This window comes from Chondrus crispus, genomic scaffold, assembly GCF_000350225.1.
Source record: "Chondrus crispus Stackhouse genomic scaffold, scaffold_46, whole genome shotgun sequence".
Classification (NCBI taxonomy): domain Eukaryota; phylum Rhodophyta; class Florideophyceae; order Gigartinales; family Gigartinaceae; genus Chondrus; species Chondrus crispus.
The window spans coordinates 116441-136511 of record NW_005179382.1 but is presented as its reverse complement, the minus strand read 5'-3'; the positions used below and the strand labels follow the sequence as shown (position 1 = coordinate 136511).

The 20071-nt window shown below is 57.9% G+C and overlaps 2 protein-coding genes; both read left to right on the top strand.

Moving 5' to 3' along the window:
* The first annotated feature begins 14855 nt into the window (after positions 1 to 14855).
* On the top strand, positions 14856 to 15092 carry CHC_T00006561001 (hypothetical protein). The gene has a single exon (XM_005719262.1). It carries the CDS (start codon positions 14856 to 14858, stop codon positions 15090 to 15092), a length of 237 nt encoding a protein of 78 aa, XP_005719319.1.
* Positions 15093 to 17567: 2475 nt separating this feature from the next.
* CHC_T00006560001 (hypothetical protein) lies at positions 17568 to 19653 on the top strand. XM_005719261.1 is given in 4 exon segments: positions 17568 to 17975; positions 18052 to 18688; positions 18771 to 19375; positions 19376 to 19653. 3 exon segments carry the CDS (start codon positions 17568 to 17570, stop codon positions 19373 to 19375), a joined length of 1650 nt encoding a protein of 549 aa, XP_005719318.1. The 3' UTR covers positions 19376 to 19653.
* Positions 19654 to 20071: the final 418 nt, after the last annotated feature.

The window sequence follows — 20071 nt, the reverse complement described above, 5'->3', positions numbered from 1 at the left end:
GTTCGATAGAGTGACGCAGTCCTTAGAGAATCTCCGAGCACTGATCGACGAGTTACACTCGCGGATCGTGCTCGTCGAAGACTCCCGTTTCGCCTCGCCCGGACCGTCTGGGCAAGGTCGCCCTGAGAGGCCGACCTCGGTGAGACGACCCGAGGACCGAACCTCTCCGTCCGCAGAGCAATTGGGTGCGTTCGCGCACCTCTCCGCTGAGCTCGACGCCACTCGTCGGCGTGCTCGTGACATGGAACGTACCATGGCCGCAAGGCTACCCGGTGCCCCCTCGAGAAGGCCCGGTGGTACCGTACCTCCGAGCGCCGCTGCCCCCGAAGGTTGGCGTCCGACTGGTGCCGCTACCAGTCGGACGGCAGAAGGAAGCCGTCCTCCGATAGACGCGAACTTCGCGTCTGAGACCCAAGTCTTGCCGCCTATCGCCGGAAGTAGGCGGCAAGTGGACCGCGTATCGTACGCGGACGAACAGGACCGTGGAAGAGCCGCCCGCGGATCCGGAGAACCGATGTTCTCCGTCGATCCCCGCTGGGGCGGCTACCCGCCGGCGAGTTACGCCGAGCATCCAGGTCCGGTAGTCGTCCGTACGCTACCGGTTACCTCCTTCGGCACGCTGGGTCCCGCTGAACCCGGGCTCGAGCCGGTACATACGATGATCCAAGAGTTCAGGGCCGATGCTGACTATCGTATGTACCGCTTGGATAACACCTCGAGGCTCGTTACCTCGGGTGACGCAGGACGGATCGCGAAGTACGTCCAACGCTGTCGTGGGATCCGTCCCACGATGCGCAGCTTCGACGGTACCGACCCGATCCAGCTGCTACCGTTTTTGAAGGATATCCGAATCACCTTCAACTCGCAACACCTGACCGAAGGTGTTGCGGTACGAGTCCTCGCGCACTTCCTCGAACGCGACGCGGAGCGCCTGTATACGAGTTATACGATGCGTGGCCTCCGCGCCGGCCAGCTCCACGACAACGTGAGCTGGCCGGGGCTCGTGAATCAATTCTTAAAACGCTACCTCACGGACGACGTGTTAGGTGAAGCGTACGACGCTGTCGCTACGGCGCGACAGCAATCGCATGAGACGGAAAGCACGTTTGCTGACCGACTCGAGACTGCCGCGTTCCGATGCACGGCAGTGTTCTCCGAACAGTCCCTCGCGCACTACTTCGTGCGGGGACTGGCACCGGCAACCCGTGCCGCAGTATCCGAAACTGTGCAAAGGCTGCCAGGTAGTCAGAAGACCGATCTTCCGACCATCCGCCGTATCGCCACGGCAGAAGGTACAACGTACCGCGCCCGGCACGGTTTACCTCTGCCGGATTCGAAACCGGTAGGGACGGCTGGCAGGACTACGAAGTCCGCCGCGACAAGTTCGTCCGCCTCGACCCTCCATATCGGGGAGGATGAGTGGCAGGCCGACCCTGTCCTCATTACGCAAGGACCAGGGCCCGTGGGGGCACGAACCCCCTCACCGATGTCGACCGGAACGACATCGAGTTACGCGACCGCATTCGCGGCCACTCCGAGAGTGGCAAGGGGCACGGATCCCCGCGTCGCCGAGCTCGATATCTCGAGTCGAGATAGGGGAAGCGCCTCGCCTCGCGTGCCCCTCCTCACCGATGAGGAGGCGCGGCACGCGGCGACCTTCGCCTCAACGGACGGCAGCGCGTACGTGTGCTGGCTATGCCGTACGTACGGGCATGCCATGTACGCGTGCCCGTTCCTGTCGCCGGAACAACGAATGTTCACGGCGTACAGGAACTACCGCTACCAGATGGAGACGCGCCCCGGTGCGCGTAATCTCCTCGGGCAAGCGGTGGGCGAGGGCCGTCCCCCGCGTCAAGGTTTCCCGAACCGATCGGGTGGGGGCGCACGCTTCGCCCCCCGTGGAGGCGGGTACCGTCGTAACGAAGTCGATCGTCGGGATCGACCCGCCTACCGGCAGGCGGACACAAGGTACCCGCGCCAAGGAGAGAGAGGGGACCGAGACCGTTCTCGGTTACCCCAACAGGTACAAAATGCGATAATGTACCTGCAAGACTGGGTAGATGATCCGTACCCTCTACCCACAGAGAGTCACGAAGGCGAGCCGACTCGCTTCGTCCCCCATATCCTGCGACGACCGGACGCCGCAGGTCAAGGCCCGGAAGTACCCGAATACTTCGCCACGGCCGCCGAGCCGCAGTGGGGGAATCGTCCCGACCCACGCGGCCGGCTACCGGAGGAAGACCTGGCTGTCGATAGCCAGGAGGTTAGCTCCGATAGCACGGGAAGTTCGAAAAAAGGGTAAAGACGGTTACGTACACGCGGTCGCGTGAGCCGTCTTTTCCCCACGAACTAGACCCGACCCCGCGTGCTCGCCGAGGACACGGGGGGTATTGTCCGATAATACATCCCCCGCTACCGGAGGCGATCACGGGAGCTCCTGTAATGCCGATACAGGAGGGAGCGCACGTCGAGGCCTCCGAAGACCCGACGTTAGGAGGACAAGACACCGGGACAGCCGACGTCCCGGGGAGGCGTAACAATGGCGACGGGGGCAACGACGACCGAAAAGATTCGGTCGACCCCCTGACTCCCGCGAGCCCAAGGTCGCCGGAGAAGGGTTCGTGTCGTACGGACTCGAATAATCCGGGGGGCGTCACTGATCCGCGGACGCCCCAAGAAAGGGGGAGAAGGAAACGCAAGCGGGGCCAGCACCGAAATCGAAGGCCACGGCGGAACGACCTCACCGATAAGGCCGCCCCGAAGGTTGTCGACGGCGTCATTTGCCTTATGACTTCGAAGATTTACAACGTCCTCGGCTCGATAGCCACAGAGGGAAATGCATTTAAACCCCGCACGATCGCCGTTGATACGTGCTCGGGGTATAATCTGCTGAGGAAGGCCGACCTTCCCCCCGATTGGACGCGTTACGTCGTGCACGACGCACCTCTGCCACGATTGGCAGGCGCCAATAGCAACCCCCTCAAGCTTTCGGCCGTCGTCCGCCTGGCTGTGCGGTTGAGGAACACGGTGTTCCGAATTCCGTTCGTAGTCGCAGACCAGCTCGCCATGCCGGTCCTCCTCGGCACGGCCTTCATCGATACGCACGTGCGATGTATCGACATCGAGGCTCAACGGATGGAGCTGCGCCAAGGCGGCTCTGTTGCCATCGTCGACGGAAAAGGGGAGCCGACTCCCCGTACCAGGCGTAGCGGACGCCAGACGAGACGGCCCGATGTACGAGAGGAGGCCCCGCAGGCGATCCGAATCGCCCGCTGGGTTACCATCCCCGCGAGGTCGCAAGCCCGAGTGCGCGTCACCACTGCGGGGAGGGGCCTCGTATTCATGGAGCCGAAGCCGTCACTTCAACACCGACATGGAGTGAGGCTGACGAACGGTGTCGTCGAGGTACTGCCGAATCAGACCTTCGACGTCCTCGTCGCGAACTTTTCGCGACGGGAAAGGCGGCTTCCGAAGCACACCGTCGTAGGGTATGCGACGCGCAACCCCCTCGCGATCCTGACGCCCGAACGTCGCGTCGCCGAGGGGGTCGCACACGCGCTACACCTGACCGACTTGACCGATCAAGTCGGGAAGGCAAGAGCTGGACGACCAAGCTCCGATGAGCTAGAGAGCGTTAGGAGGGAACAGGTTGGTACGGACGATCGGCCACCTAGAGACCAACCGACGGCGGGAGGCACCGTAAACATCCACAAAAAGGATCCCAAAAATCCACCGATGGATTGGGAAAGAGAGGTGGACTTGTCATACATCGACGATGACAAGCTCCGTGGCCACGTACTCGAGATGCTCCGTAAGCATTCGAGTCTGTGGAGCGGTGCGCTCGGAACGATCCGAGCCACGGAACACCGCATCCCTCTCGAACCGGGAACGAAACCGATTCGTTCGATGCCCTATCAGAAGGGGCCCGCCATGCGCGAGATGGTTGCCAAGGAGGTCAACCAAATGCTGAACGCAGGGGTTATCGAACCCGCGAGCACCGAGTGGGCGTCCCCGGTGGTGCTCGTCCCGAAGAAAGACGGCTCTCTTCGGTTCTGCGTGGACTACCGGCGTCTCAACGCGAAGACGGCAGCGGATTCGTATCCGCTGCCCCGGATGGACGACTGCATCGACTCGTTAGGAGATGCAGCCGTCTTTACGACGTTGGACTGCAATTCCGGTTATTGGCAGATCCCCAACGCTCCGGAGGACCGGGATAAGACCACGTTTACGACGCACATGGGCACGTTTCGCCACCTGCGCATGCCGTTCGGACTAAAAGGGGCACCGGCCACCTTCCAACGTGCATTGGATATTATCCTTTCCGGAGTCCGCTGGCAAATATGCCTCGTCTATCTCGATGACGTCATAGTGTTCTCGCGTACGGACGCGGAACACGCGAAGCATCTCGACACTGTCTTGAGCTTGTTAGGGAGTGCCGGCATCTCCCTCAAGCTCAAGAAGTGTAGCTTCTTTCAGCTGAAGGTACACTACCTGGGGCACGTCATCTCCCCAGGTAAGTTGAGCGTGGCCGATACGGCGGCCGACGCCTTCCGAACGTTCACGTTCCCGAGGACGCTGACGCAGGTGCGCTCGTTCCTCGGGGCGTGTAACGTATATCGCCGCTTCGTTAAGGGCTTCTCGAAAATAGCCCGTCCGTTGACAGATATGACGCGCAAGGATTCCGATCCTGACTTCTATAATCCTACTGAAGATCAACTCCAGGCGTTCGAGAACCTTAAGGAGTGCATGATCGCTCCGCCGATCCTCGCGTTGCCTCGGCATGGACGACCGTACATGATCGACACCGACGCGAGCGCCTACCAACTAGGCTGCACACTGCTCCAAGAGCACGACCAGCCAAACGATTGGCGCCCCGTTGGGTATTGGTCTTACTCGCTGAACGACAGCGAACGAAACTACAGCGCTACCGAGCGCGAATGCTTCGCTGTAGTGTGGGCCGTCCGCACACTACGGCCGTACGTTGAAGGCACGAAGTTCACAGTCCGAAAGGATCACGACGCTTGGAGGTGGCTCATGTCCCTCACCGAGAGTTCCGGAAGACTCACCCGGTGGCGGCTACGTCTGGCTGAATACGACTTCACCATTCAGTACCGCCCCGGGCGCGTGCACCAGGTACCGGACGCCCTGTCACGCCTCGTGTCGCCGAGAGTCGTCGACGACCGTCGCCCCAGCGTCGAGGTGGATGACGACATTCCCACCTTCGACGCGGGCACGACCGTTCGAGACGTATCGAACGAGCTCGCGGGCCACGTTTGCATCGCGAGCTGCGACCACGAGGTCGAGCACATCTTCGCAACGACACGGAACCAAGTCAGCTCACGAAGAAGGTCGCGCGCCCGAGCGCGCGACGAGCCGAGGGGCGACGACGAAGCCCCCGCTCTCCAAGGACCCAATTCGTTCTGGGAGGAGAATGACGAGTTCGACGCCACCGACATCGAGCGCACCGCAGACCACGAGGCTGGCGCGCCCGACTCTTCGGTCGCCCCACCGCAGGACGACCTTCCGGCTCCTCTTACGATAGAGGAGATTGCCGAAGAGCAACGCGTGGATGACTTCTGCCAAACCGTTTTGGCACGACAGTCAGAGTCCCGGGACTCCGCGTTCTTCGAGGACCACCAGGGGGTGCTCAAACGGAGACACCCCTTCGACCCTGCTATCGTGCAAGTGGTGGTACCTCGGACGCTCCGCGCTAGGCTCCTTCGCCTGTGCCACAACCCGGTCATCGCAGGGCACCCGGGCCAGAACCGTATGTACTACGCGCTCCGTCGCGAGTACTACTGGCCCCCTCTGGCCGCAGATGTTGCCGCCACGGTGCGAGGTTGTCGAACCTGCGCGATGAACCGGGTCAAGCTGAGGAAACATCTCAACCGATTGAGATTGTTTCCAGCTACGAGGCCGCTCGAGAGTCTGGCCATCGACATCTTGGGGCCGCTCCCCAAGACGAAGTCAGGAAAACGGTTCCTGCTCGTGATCACGGACCGCTTTAGCAAGCTGACGCAAGTCGTTGCGCTTCGCACGATAACCGCATACACGGTCGCAGTTGCGTTCTGCGAATCGTAGGTGTTTAAGTACGGCGTCCCGCGCACGTTGCTGTCGGATAACGGACCGCAGTTCAACGCCAAGTTCTTCCACAGCACGTGCCGGGTTCTCGGGATTACGAACCTATATACGTCGGCATACCATCCGCAGACGAACGGACAAGTCGAGCGATACAACCGGACGATCGCCTCAATGCTGCGCAACTACGTAGGCGAGCACCAAGACGACTGGGATGTGTACGTGGGGCCGCTTACGTATGCGTACAACTCCCACGTACATCGCACCACACGCACCACGCCGTTTGAGCTCGTGCTCAGCAGGCCACCGCCAGAGTTCTCCCTTCGAAGAGTCAATGATGGCGTGCCCCCTGCCGACAGGGGGAACCAACGTGCCGAATTCCTCAAGACCTTGGATTCGACATTCCAGAGGGCCTACGGGAGCCTGCGACGGACGCAGGCTCGCTACAAGCGCAACTTCGATAAGCGCATACGACGGATCAATTCGCAACTCCATCCGGGAGAGTACGTATACCTCAACCCCACCGACGGGGGGAAGACTTCGAACAAGCTCGCGTCCCCCGCAGTCGGACCCTATCGCGTCCTCGCCAACGACCACCGAACCATCACGATCGATCGTGATGGGGTCACTGAGCGGGTCTCCGCAGATCGTTGCGTATACGCGCCACTGCCGACGGACGCACTACGGGCGAGCACAACAGCCCCAGCTGACCTCGCCGACAAGGTCAGAGAGGGGACACGGTACGCTGTCGAGCGACTACTGAAGCACCGCTATATGGAAGACGGAACTATCGAGTTACTCATCAAGTGGGCGGATTTCCACACGCTCACCTGGACTGCTCGGACTCACGTCCGGGAGGAGTTGGTGTCTCGTCACGCCCAACGCCTCCGGAGACGCACCGGCATGGACCTCAACTCAAACGTGAACGCGGACGTTCACGCTTGAGGAGGGGGCCCCCAACCGCTCCTTTTGGGATAAAGATAACCGACCGCGGTTGGACAAAATTCCAATAAAGGGGCAAGGACACCGGTCCTCCAACCTCCCCCGACGGGGAGGGAGTCACACGACTCCAGGAGCAACACCGGACGAAGATCCTCGAAAGGAGCATGCAAACGCGAAGAAGTCGCGTGACAGCAAGCAGTACGGGCTGCCCTATGACAATCCCAGCGGAAGCGGCAACTAACGGAGAAGAACAACGGACCCTCCCAGCCGACAATACGGACCAGAAACGCGGTAGCCCACAGGGGTATTAACACGACAGCATGAGTCAGGGGGTCCCGAATCCCCTCGCCACCACAGGGGCGCAGCTGCGATCTGCATGGACTCTCGAATCGCCAATTGTTAAACGCCAACTCACGGGGTAGGGCGTGGGATTTCACGCGCTCTGTAGCGTGCCATGCCCACCGAAAGGGTCGCCTCGATAACCTGGCGCCGGTGCGTGAGTACGCAAACGAACGGGGCGCCTAAAATAAGGCACGAGGAGCAATGGAGGCGTACCCATGCTCAAGGTACGGACCAAGTGAGGACGAGGTGAACAAGCCCGACGCGCTATTAATACGTCGGCGCAGAACTCGTGCCACAACTGTCGACCCGCCTCACCGTCAGCCTGCGGTACGCACTGTAAATTCGGTACAGACCGTTCTGGCAAACCGCCGCCACCGACGGCAGAAGGTTAAAAACAGATGAAATTAAGGGTGAATGGGAAATTACACAGCCACGCGCGGGTGGCACGTGCGGGAAGCGCCACCGAGCTACATGTAATCGATGACAGGGCAGCGATACGTGCGTCGCGCGCGACACTTGGCAATAACCACCCCACGGGCGGGGACTAATTTTTTGGCAAAAATACATTTTCGCGGGAAACTTATTTTTTGGAATTATTTTTTTGGGGGATTTAATCAAGGTCAATGCGCTTCTGCGCACGTGCAGGGCTGGACAGCCCGCGCGCATGCGTGTCGCACTGTAGAGAATGCGCTTTGCAGCAGTTACCGGACAGAAACGCGCACGCGCTCGCGGCACCTGCCTTCACTAACGGCCCCGCGTCTCCGCTCCCTCCTTCCGCCCGCGCGATGCTGCTCAGCCGCGCGCACTGACACCGCGCTGCCCTACGAGCCCTCGCCGCCGACGGCGAGGGGGCCAAAGAGAATTGCATTCGTCGCGCGCCGCGCCCTCGCCATCGGTGGCGAGGGTTGCGAAGGATAACGACCGTCGTCACGCGTCGTCGCACGCCGCGCCCTCGCCATCGGTGGCGAGGGTCGCGAGGGATAAGGCCCGCGCCGCGCATTCGTCGCGCGCCGCGCCCTCGCCATCGGTGGCGAGGGTCGCGAAGGATAAGGACCGTCGTCATGCGTCGTCGCGCGCCGCGCCCTCGCCATCGGTGGCGAGGGTCGCGAAGGATAAGGACTGCGCCGCGCATTCGTCGCGCGCCGCGCCCTCGCCATCGGTGGCGAGGGTCGCGAGGGATAAGGCCCGCGCCGCGCATTCGTCGCGGTCCGCGCCCTCACCATCGGTGGCGAGGGTCGCGAAGGATAAGGATCGTCGTCGTGCATCGTCGCGCGCCGCGCCCTCGCCATCGGTGGCGAGGGTCGCGAAGGATAAGGATTGTAGTCGCGCGTCGTCGCGCGCGGCGCCGTCGCCATCGGTGGCGAGGGTCGCGAAGGATAAGGACCGTTGTCACGCGTCGTCGCGCGCCGCGCCCTCGCCATCGGTGGCGAGGGTCGCGAAGGATAAGGATTGTAGTCGCGCGTCGTCGCGCGCGGCGCCGTCGCCATCGGTGGCGAGGGTCGCGAAGGATAAGGACCGTTGTCACGCGTCGTCGCGCGCCGCGCCCTCGCCATCGGTGGCGAGGGTCGCGAAGGATAAGGACCGCGCCGCGCATTCGTCGCGCGCCGCGCCCTCGCCATCGGTGGCGAGGATGGCGAAGGATAAGGATCGTCGTCGCACGCCGCGCCCTCGCCATCGGTAGCGAGGGTCGCGAAGGATAAGGATCGTAGTCGCGCGGCGTCGCGCGCGGCGCCCTCGCCATCGGTGGCGAGGGTCGCGAAGGATAAGGACCGCGCCGCGCATTCGTCGCGCGCCGCGCCCTCGCCATCGGTGGCGAGGGTGGCGAAGGATAAGGATCGTCGTCGCACGCCGCGCCCTCGCCATCGGTAGCGAGGGTCGCGAAGGATAAGGATCGTAGTCGCGCGGCGTCGCGCGCGGCGCCCTCGCCATCGGTGGCGAGGGCCCCGAAGGATAAGGACCGTCGTCACCCGTCGTCGCGCGCTGCGCCCTCGCCACGGACGGCGAGGGCCGACAAGTCTACAGTACGACGGGGGGCGGGGCGCTACCGACCGCCACCGCCCGGGCACAGGCGCCGGAGCGCCCCCGCTCGCGCCGTTATAATGCTGCGAACCGTGCGGCGGGAGCCGATGGCGCCGGCGCGCCCGCCACGAAGGCGAGGTACGCCAGATAGAAAACGGACTTCGCGTCTTCGCGCTCTTGTCTCGACGGCGAGCGGCAAGAAGAAGGGTAGCGGACGACTACGCGTCCGCGCACTTCCCCGATGGGGAGTGGCGCCGCCAGTGAGGCGACCGTCGCGAGCGCAATTGTGAATGCCGATCACACACCGGGCGGACCTCCGCCCATCGGACGCTGCGGTCGTACGAGAGGAGCCGTTCACTCTCGCGCCTCCCGTTGCTCTACGAAGAAAGCCATGTTCGAACAGCATGATGGGCACGCAGAGTGACGACCGCCGGCAACCGCGAGGGGAGAGGCGCGGCCCGTAAAGGCGCCGCACGAAGCGCCTTGTACGCGATCGTCGCCCCGGACAGGACGACAGCCAACGGAAGGGGTGAACAAGAACGGAGAGCACGACGCACGAGGAAGTGAGGAACGAACGCAGGCGGGGGGGGGGCGATAGGGAAACGAGGATCGAGTCTGGGAAGGAAGCACGAGTCACCCTACAAGCACATGTGAACGCGGACGTTCACACTTGTGGGGGGGGCCGTGTAGTATAACCCCCCCCTGGGGGCTTTTTAGTTAGATTGGATCAACAACAGGATCCCCTACTGTAGAGCTCGACGCTCTACAGTACAACCACGCGTGTCCACGTGTACACCACGGGGACAACGGACACGCGCATACACGTGCACACGTGTACCACGCGCGAACGAAGCGCGCACGCACCACGGGTAATACGTGTACTGTCAGCCTCGACATAGCTGACAGTATTACAGTGCAGGCCGACCTGCACTACAGTAGCCCACTACAGTACCTCGGTACTGTAGTGTTATGATAGATTGTTTTGTATATTAAATATGGAGCGGACCGACGGCGGCGGAGGGGGACAAGCACGGACTTGTCACCCACCGACCGTCAAGGTCCGACTTCGCGCTTATTCTAAGAAAGCGTTCGCTAACTACCTTAGAGCGGCACCGAGCGCGGGTTGAAGACGCGCGCGGTACGCCCACGAGCCGGCTCCGCTTCCGCCCGTCGGTACTGGATCGTCACCCAGTACCGCGCCGGGGCGTCGAGGCGTCGAACCGCTCGTGCGTACCGGCGTCCTCCCCGTTCCCGCTCTACTACGTTACCCGGGCCCGCTACCCGGTGCCGTTAGCTGGTGTCCCGCTTCACCCCCGTCTTCCCGTTCGGACGGGGTCTACGTCGAGCTGTGCATACACCCCTCTCCCTTGGGGGTGTTTATGCTACAGGCCCCAAGAACACCCTGCCTTCACCCCAGCCGTGCACGTCCACATCGCCCCTACACGCCCCATTGTTCAAGAACGACAGCCGCCACCCCTCCACGTCATACAGCACGCCCCTCACACCCCCTTCGTGCATCTGTCTCCATGGAGGCAGTAAGTGAGCCTCTCTCCCGCGAGCAACAATCTTCCAAATCAATCGAGGCTCCACGATGACCATTTTTCGGCCGTGGCGAAGCGAAAAGCTTACGGCATGGCGACTCCAACGTCGATCCGGTTGTCTGACATGCGGTCGATGCGCAAACGCCAGAACGCCGACGTCACGGACACGTATTGCTCCCCCATTCCATAGGGGCGGTGTCCCCCAAAGGGGGGAAAGCCCTCCGGCGCTGCACTCTGTGGCTCAGGCATCATCCCAGTGGATCATGTACTCCTCAAAGGCAGGAGGCGCGCAGTGAAAATATTGCAAAATAGCATTTGGGTGAAGGCAGTTACGGGCGTTGGTGAGAAGAACAGCTGCGATATACAACATCCCCACCGCTCTTTCCTTCAATTTCATCATATGATTGTAGTCCACAAACGTCCAGTACCTCTTAAGTTCCCTAAAATATCACTCAACCGTCAGGCGAGACTTCGACATGGCCTTGTTAAAGGCTCTCTGTCCTAATGTGAGAGTAGATGCCGAAAAGGGCACGAACAAAAATACTCTTGAGCTGTAACCAGAGTCCCCATAGGCCACAAACTGCCGGTTAAGATGGAAAAAGGCTTCTTGTAGTGTAGAGTGAAGCCCGCTTTGCATATACATAGTTCAATCGTGACGCCGGCCCTCTAAAGGACCAGACAGATGCATAGCGAAACAGCACGGTGTAGTTCAGGCCTGAAATTTGATAGCGTCTCTCCGATTATGCCCGCCATAAGCAACACGCTGATCGATGTCCAGGCCACTTGGTCGAGCTACAGCCAAGTTCGCTACATCGATGAATGCAAAAACATTCTCAAGCGCCTGACTTGTAATACCCACAGCTTCTGCATACTCGTGGAAACGAGTTCGCCAAAAGGACTTGTGTGTAGATTGCTCATGACTAGATCAACATGCACCGACATGAATTGAGAAAGCCCCTCCCAAAATATTTCTGACAGATGCGGTGTGTACAGAGCAAAAAGTCTTTCCAGGTCTCTCCATCTGTTCGCCGAAGCAAGACGGCGCAGAATGACGCAAGTTACTAACAATGGGCTTGTTCCGTAGCGGTTACGGCGTGTCCGAAATTGTTCTGCTGGCCACGCCACGTATTGCACAATTCGAATGATTTCGGTTCGCTTGAATCGGAACAGGGCCGGCAACACATCTTCAGAGAGGTTGTCAAATCGATGATCATCAAAGGAGGTCAAGCTGATCTCGCGTGAACGACACACTTGCTTCTCGCGATCATTTCAGCTGCTGTGTAATGTGAGCAGTAAACCGGCTAACATAAAGTTTGATGACAGGGCGGAGCTTGGGTCTGAGTCCTTTTTCTTGAAGATCGAGGGTAGCAGGGAAGTCTACCCGGCGATGCGCGAGCAAACGGCCCGGGGGTTGTGGTCCTTTTGTCGTCCGAGGGACATGGCGGTTTGAGGAGCTGTGGGATGGGCTGCAAAATTGGGCTACGTGATAATACTCATGTGATGGTGCTTGATGCCTGGCGTAAACACTTCTCGGTATATCTTCAATTTGTGAAATTCAGAAATGCCAATGTTACTTATCATACCTCTATTTGTCACAATTATTTGTGAAATTCTTTCTGCGTAAACCTTAAACTGCTTCCAGATTGCGAGGTGAAAGCATATCTGCGATTTTTCCACTTCGTTGACCATCTGATAATATGGAGAATATATAATATGTTTGAACATTGTATAATCGATTGAAGCTCACAGAAGATGCCAGGCTAAGCCCTTATCACGAGAGAATCAGAGCAAGGATGCAATCTTGTGTCAGCTCATCGCCTGATTCCTCCGAATACCCTTGGTAGCAAGACGTCTTTTGTTCTTTACAAGAGCGCACAAGCGCTGCTCACCGTGGCCTTTCAGAGTTGGTTCATTCTCTTGAGACCAATATTGACTGCGTACAAGCTGTAGAGGTGCGTAACAGTCGAAGAAGCCACAAGATATCATGACTTGAAAGGTGCTTGGTGTATTTTTCGAGGGGGGAATTTGATCACAACTTACAAGGTAATGTTACAGTACGCAAACTATTCACGCAGCAGGTATGGACTGTTCTCATACATCGATTGGGGTCAGTAGATCCGCTGTGTGGTCTGGCTGGCGAGAGCGAACGGCACAGCAGTATTCTTTCGGGATTCATAGAGCCGACAAGGGCTAGAAATGACCCCATTGGCTTATTGCATAACAGCAATCCCTGCGACGGATCTCAGATTGCATCAAGACCTGCTCCACTGTGTAACCTTATGTTGGGGTGTTGGGGTGTCCGGCGGTCCCTGTCAGAGGTGTGACGTCGCTCTGCTTTCCTCGATCATACCGCGGGCCCGACATCCCATCCAATGGCCACGCCCCTCAAAAAACAACTAAAAACCCCAAAATATCTTTACTACAGTGAAGTAGTCGTGTCCCACCTACAAGTACAATTGTACCCGGCAGCGATCTCTGGCTTCCGCCATCTCGTCCAATCCGCTGCGCGCACGTATTCCCCCTGCGCCAACGTTAACCTCACCCCATCTCCACCTCAAAATGCTCGCGCTCCCTCGAGCAAGAGAAAGAGCTGCGTATTCTTCTTTTTCCAACTAAAAGTCGCGCTTCGTCTCCCATACCACAGCATGGAAGGTTTTCCTTTAGCATGCATGAAACGTTTTCCATCGTTACATATTCGGAGAAAATATTCAGGTTAAAAGGCAACTGGAAATTAAAAATCCAATAGAGTCTGACTCTCTCAGTTAGTCGAAGCTGCCAACCCGATGGTCTGCAAGATGTCATTGTTGAGGGGGGCAAATCCATTAAATGAGCACTGTCAAATAGACTTTCCCAATTTGCGATTTAGTGCGCTTATTTTTGCGAAAAGGCTGCCCTCCTACGAGGCAAATCACTTGTCGTTTAGAGGCACCAGTGGGGCTGCAACCGCCCGCGAGCGAAAATTGACCCCCCACTCATCGGTCTCTGATTTCCAGACGACTGGCTGATGTTGAAGAGAGAATTTATTTTGCAAACAGTATTTCCCGGGCTGGGCACCGGTGAAAATGCTGGGAGGAAAAGAAGCCCAATTTGTCGAGGAAGCCGCACAGATTTCCAGCGAAGGACGTTGGCATCCTTGCTTGAGATCCCATAATCTAAACACCGGTCTCGCCCCCCGCTGCCCCGGGAGGGCTTGCGCGGGATGTGCCATTGGGCCCGTCACTAGCTGCACCCCACTGACGGCTGAGAATGCTCATTCTCCAAAATAATCCAGCATTGCGTAGGATACTCGTCGTCCGCCTCCAAATCAAAAACCAGTTTTAGAAAGTCGGCGAACTGCATCATCCTGTACCCAACTGGTGCCAGTTGCTAGCAACAACTGAACAGTGAAGGTACAGTACCCCGTCTTTGCGTAGTTTGAGAGTCTTTGCAAGAAAGACCTAATAGCACCTGTATCATACTGTATAAACTTTACCCTCCAGCCAGAAAAAATGCATCCAAGAAACGTTGCAGTACACAACACATGAAGGTAAGGTTCGTTGAAGCAGTTTTAAAAAACTGCTTCAACGAAGCTTAGGTAAGCACATGTCAAATAATTTTACTGATTTGCTTCAACCGGTGGAGATGCTCTAAGTTTCGTTGAAGCAGTTTTTTAAAACTGCTTCGACGGTAATCCATTCATCCAACCAATCGCGGTGCTCTTGATGCAATGCTTCGCACAGTAGCGCTTACTGCCAATGATTCTATGGTAATAAAATCTGATCACAACCGCAAGGCTGCGAATGGGTTTTCACACGGACCCAGTTTTGCTGCATTTATACCCGAGCGCTGCTGTCGCCGAAGTATTTTAAAACATCAAGTACTCGCCTCCCAATCAATCTTAGTTCTCTCACCTCGAATTGCATCCACTCTTATCCACCGACTCTATCCGAAAACATGGCTCGTCTTTTCATGTTCGCTTTCATCCTTGCTGCTCTTCTCGCTTCCACCATCGCGGTTTCCACCCCCAAGAAGGAGACCCCTGTCGTTGACGCAAGCAAGGTGACGCTCGAGGGAAAAGTTCGAGCGTTTTGTCCTATGATCTACATTCCTTGTCACAGTGGTGAAGATTGCAGTATGATGGGACCGGGTTGTGATTGTTGCAGACATGATAGTTGCGTCCCCTGCTTCTAGTCATTGTAACTCTTTGACGTACCTTCGTTGATAGATTGTAGGCTGCAGTGAATCTCTCTTTTGCGCCGTCAACAACAAGTATGCCCCTCGTTCTTCAGTCTGTCTCTGTCTCAATTGAGCGCAAACGAGTCACCGACTCCGCTGGCTACCGTATTTCTAGCTACGCCCCCTTACGGGGCGTTTCTCTCATTACAATATGCGTAAAGATCCCGTCCGTGACATTCTTGTACGGCCTGAGGCGCACTGGAACAGTGGTCTGAAGCATTGGGGAAACACACAATTATCATCATTCTCGACAAAAACATCTTTCTAGCATATACTCCTGTTGGTCCTCCCCCAATAAATCTCCTCTGATCGCAAACATTGCGTGTTGTCAGTACCGTAGCCATCTGCCCCCGTCAAGCGACAATCGTCGATGAAGCGCTCTGAGCTTAACCTCGCCCAAAAGCAACAAATATGTGCAGAGTTCCAACAGAGCAAAAAGAGCAAGGAGCAGACGTCACAAAGCGCCCTTGCGAAGTGGGCCTCAGTACAGTTATCCCTTTCCAAACCTCCTGCTCCACCTGTCATGTCCCGCATCATCAACGGAAAGTATGGTTTTCGTCCCGATATCTCTGCGTACCAAGAAGGGGAATTGCACAGTCCAGACGACGATAAATACATTTTTTAAGTAAAGCACTGACATTCTGAGAGATGCAGGTCACCGTGACACCGTTATGATACGGGCTCCGTATGTGAATAACCTCCGCAAATGGATACGGATTACGTCCACCGAGCGTATCCATATCGAGAGGGTTCACTGTAAATGACTAGCGACAACTACACGTGTGGACTCTTACACCATGCAGAAGCTACGCCATTGCTTCTATGAACTATATTGCTTCAATACCAGTCCTGATCTCTGAGGCTGTAGACGACTTTCCGGTCTTCATCACTTCTTCACAGAAGGGAACGTCTCCGCAAACTTTTATCCAGACATCTCTTGAGGCTTTCCCTCCTCCCTAGAGGAGCCCCATGCACACCAAGTTATCCCAATTAACACCTCCAAAGGAGCACTAGTCCACCCACCGCCACCACCCGCGCAACCCCTCCCGGCGCCCCACTTGCCCCGGCCACCTCCATCAGCTACGACCGATCCCTCAGCTGCGACAGTCGTAGTGAACCTAAACCTTCCCCCCGTAGGGAACGTACCCCGCCGCGATGGGGTACCCCGCCGCGATGGGGTATACCGCCAGAGCGACGTCTTCTCTACTTTCGCTTTCTGTGCGTCAGCCGCTTCCCGTATATTCTTCTCAGCCATATGTTCATCGAAGGCGCCATCCGCTTCATCAAGTCGGACCTCTTTGGCAATGATGCCATGCCCTACCGGGTGATGGCAAGTGGCCCGAACGAACGCCGGAGGCCAGAGCACAGCACACAATATTACATACTGTACTACTGCCCGGCTATGTGTGTGTGACCTAAGGTTAGGTTGTGTTTCTGAAGACACAGTACGGGAGCGTTTCCGCGATACTGATGTAGCACCGTACCAATGAGCTGCTAGAGCTGTTGATTCTTACGTGAATATGCTACATAGCAGATCATGCGACGAGGAGATTTACAACTCTATGAGCCCCCGGCTGATGCGACCTAGAATAAATCCTCTGCCTCGCTTAGGAGCGCGAAGCGAGGAGGAGGTGAGGGGATTGCGGTGCCCGGTGTATTGCCGGCGAGAGCAACAGCGGAAAGCGGAAGTGGGGACCTTCGCAGAGAGAAAGGAACTGTAGTCTGTTTTGAGGGGAAAGGCAGAGCAGAGTACGGCACGCCAACAGGCAACTTGATCTCTTCGCGATTCCTAATTGTGATGTCTATTGCTGAAATGATTATGGGAGCGCGCGGTATCTACATCGGTCTCACAGAGTTCTTCTCTCGCGGCATCATCAAAGGCGACCTCACCTTCATGCCGTTCTCGGTTTTAGTAAACGCCATCATATTTTGCGAAGTACAATATCGCCTTTCCAATACGCTGGCGGCTACTGTTTTGATATTTCTCTTGTCTGACGTTTCCATTGCCCGCAATGCACTGATATTTTCAGCACTTGTCAACGGGATTTATCTGTTGGCAGCACAGGGAGGGCAAGTGTCTTTTCTCTTGCGGTTGGAATTTGTGCGCAGATAGAAGAAGGTGCGCAACAAGAACAAAGACGTATGGCAGCTGTTGTTCCGGGTTTTTAACCTGTTTCTCGCAGGTGTTTTCGGCGATTGTGCTAGGCCGCCTGGTAGCGTATCAGAGCTGCGTATGCTCTGATACGTTTTCTTTTCAATAAACGTAATGGATACTTTGATGCAGGTCTCTGCGACAGGGATTGTGATGGTGACCTACGTGTACAAGAGAATGCAGGTGAAGGAGTGGTGGAAAGCGCAGCAGAAGAAGGGGCAGCAGAAGAAAAAGGGGCAGGAAGATGGACAGACTGATCTGCCTGAGGGCGTCTAACTATGAAAGAAGCAGATGGGATCCCGTGGAGTGCGTTAGTTCAAGCTTATTATCTGCCGCGATCTCGTGACAATTGCTGCATAAAACTGGCTGCAGCCGCTACGAAACGGTACTCGAGTACCACCGCTACGCGGCCCGCACTCCGCCTCTCGATCATACCGCCCCCGCGGAGGTCTCTCTCTGACCGTCCACGTCCCAACTGGTGGCCACGCTCATCAAAAAAAACAACCGAAAAACCAAAATATCGTTTTCCCGTCCCGCCGCCCTCGCATCGCCTCCCTGCCTTCCGTCATCTCCACTCCACCCCCACCGCCCCCCGCTCCCGCATCACCTCTTCTCTCCCCGCGCCCGCCCAGCGCTTCAATGCCGGCGCCACTCTTCGTCCACTCCTCCTTCCTCCTGGTCACGCCGTGCCCGCGCCGCGCACCCGCCCTCTCCGCCCGCCGCCCGCGCCGCGCGCCATGCAGCATGGCCACCGCCGCGCAGCCCTCCGTGTCAGCGCCAGTGCCCGCCGCGCCGTGGGAAAAGCTGTTGGCCCGCGCCTCCCCCGACGACTTTGTTAACGGCCCCAACCTCATCTCGCCCACCAAGGAGCGCGAGTCGCTCCGCCTCTTCTCGCAGAAGGACGCCGACGTCCGCCTCGTCCTCTACCGCGACCACGCCTGCTGGTGCCCCTACTGCCACAAGGTCCAGCTCCTGCTCGAGGCAAAGAAGGTCCCCTACATGGTCAAGAAGGTCAACATGAGCTGCTACGGCTCCAAGCCCGCCGAGTTTCTCAAGATCGTCCCGACCGGCCTGCTCCCGGTCATCCAGCTGGACGGCACGATCATCACCGAGTCCATGGATATCATGTTCTTGCTGGAGGACACGTTTCAGACACCGTACCGCCAGATGATTCCGGTCGATGATAACGACATGATGCAGGCCTTTCACCGCTACATGCGCCTCGAGCGCGTCTTCACCGGCTCGTGGCTCGGTGCCCTGCGAGGCGCCATGTCTAGCCTCGGGAGAGGCCTGGAACCGGTCAACCACACCCTCGATCTCATCGAGACCTGCCTCGGCGACTTTGAGGGCTCCTTCTTTTACCCGGGCCCGGAGCCCTCGTTCGTCGACATCAATTTCTGTAAGTCCTCATCACCTTTGTCCTCGCTTTTTTTGCTTCTCCAAACAATGCCCGCCTGATCCTAACACCCCTTCCTCCCCAGCCACGATCTTCGAGCGCGCGCGCTCCTCTCTCAAGTTCTGGCGCAACCTGGAGCTAGCCGACGGCCGCCCGAACCTACGCCGCTGGTTTGCCGCGTGGGACGCCTGGGAGCCCGCCACGTACCTGCAGAGCGACGACTGGACCCACATCGGCGCCCTGCCGCCGCAGATCGGTCCGGTGTCCTTCCTGCGCACGCGGAGCCCGGTGTCGCTGGCCGTCGAGACGGCCCGCAGCAAGCACGTGCTCAACGATGGCCATGAGGGCGCCCAACACCGTAAGCAGGCCGCCAACGCCATCTGCCGCAACCACGCCGCTGTCACGAAGGACGCCATGCGCGGCGTCAAGGGATGCCCGGACGAGTTTCATAGCGTCACGGACTTTGCTTTCAGGGTGCTTAGCGAGGTCCTGTTGGACCCGTCTAAACTGGAGGAGGCGGAGATCCGGGTTAGGGAGACTGTTAAGACCGAAGAATGGGTCATGCTTGGACATGCTCTTCGGTTTGAACGAGTGAGATGCTGCTCGCCGAGGGATATGCCCATCAGGGCCATGGAGCAGTTTTGCGGAGCCATCAACTGGATGTTGAGGACGATCGAGCAGGAGCTGTAGCGTGTTTGCGCGGGAGCTAGCGCGGCGCCCGGTGAGTGCCGCCCTGCCATTGGAGCGAAGCCGGATCGGTTTTGGGACGCACTCGCTGAGCGTATCGGTGCCGTTAGTTGCCTTTGTCGAGCTCGCCGATTGGCGGGCATCTTTTCCGGACAAAGCAGCAGTCATGCGCGGCAACAACTGCTTTCTTTGCGCTGCTCGTGTTAATGATGTATGTAGTATTGTATTCGTTGCTTGCGAGCGAGCACGGGGGTAAACATACAAAACGTGTGTTTGTCGCAGCCACGCGCCACCCATCCCCTTCGCCCTTCGCTGCTGGCGGCGATGGCAAGCGCCGCTACCCATGGCACAGGTGTTATGCCACGGCTTTTTTCCACACTGCACAGATGGTGTGGCTTCACTGCTCCCGCACAGACCTTTTCATGCTGTGCTTGTGAGCCTGCAGCTAATGTTCGATTCTATGCAGAGGCCATCTTGGGCTTGTGCACCTCCATATTAGTGATGGCCTTCTGGTTGCAAAAAACAGAAGTGAAATCGCGGTTTTGCGTTGTCTAGAAAAAAAACTTTTGTCCTCATATGAGGACTAAAGGTCCGATGGACACTAGAAGTCGTGAAAGCATTTGCATAATGATGAATAATACACATCGACAAGCACTGTTCAGTCAGCACTAGTGGCAAACACGGAAATGTGTGTACTGA

Excerpts from the sequence above, each read along its gene's own strand:
- CHC_T00006560001 (XM_005719261.1), top strand. The coding sequence starts at position 17,568 with ATGAAAGAAGCAGATGGGATCCCGTGGAGTGCGTTAGTTCAAGCTTAT. Across the intron at positions 17,976-18,051 it reads TCCTTCCTCCTGGTCACGCC|CCCTCCGTGTCAGCGCCAGT; the intron begins GTGCCCGCGCCG and ends ACCGCCGCGCAG. Across the intron at positions 18,689-18,770 it reads GTTCGTCGACATCAATTTCT|CCACGATCTTCGAGCGCGCG; the intron begins GTAAGTCCTCAT and ends CTTCCTCCCCAG.
- CHC_T00006561001 (XM_005719262.1), top strand. The coding sequence starts at position 14,856 with ATGGCTCGTCTTTTCATGTTCGCTTTCATCCTTGCTGCTCTTCTCGCT.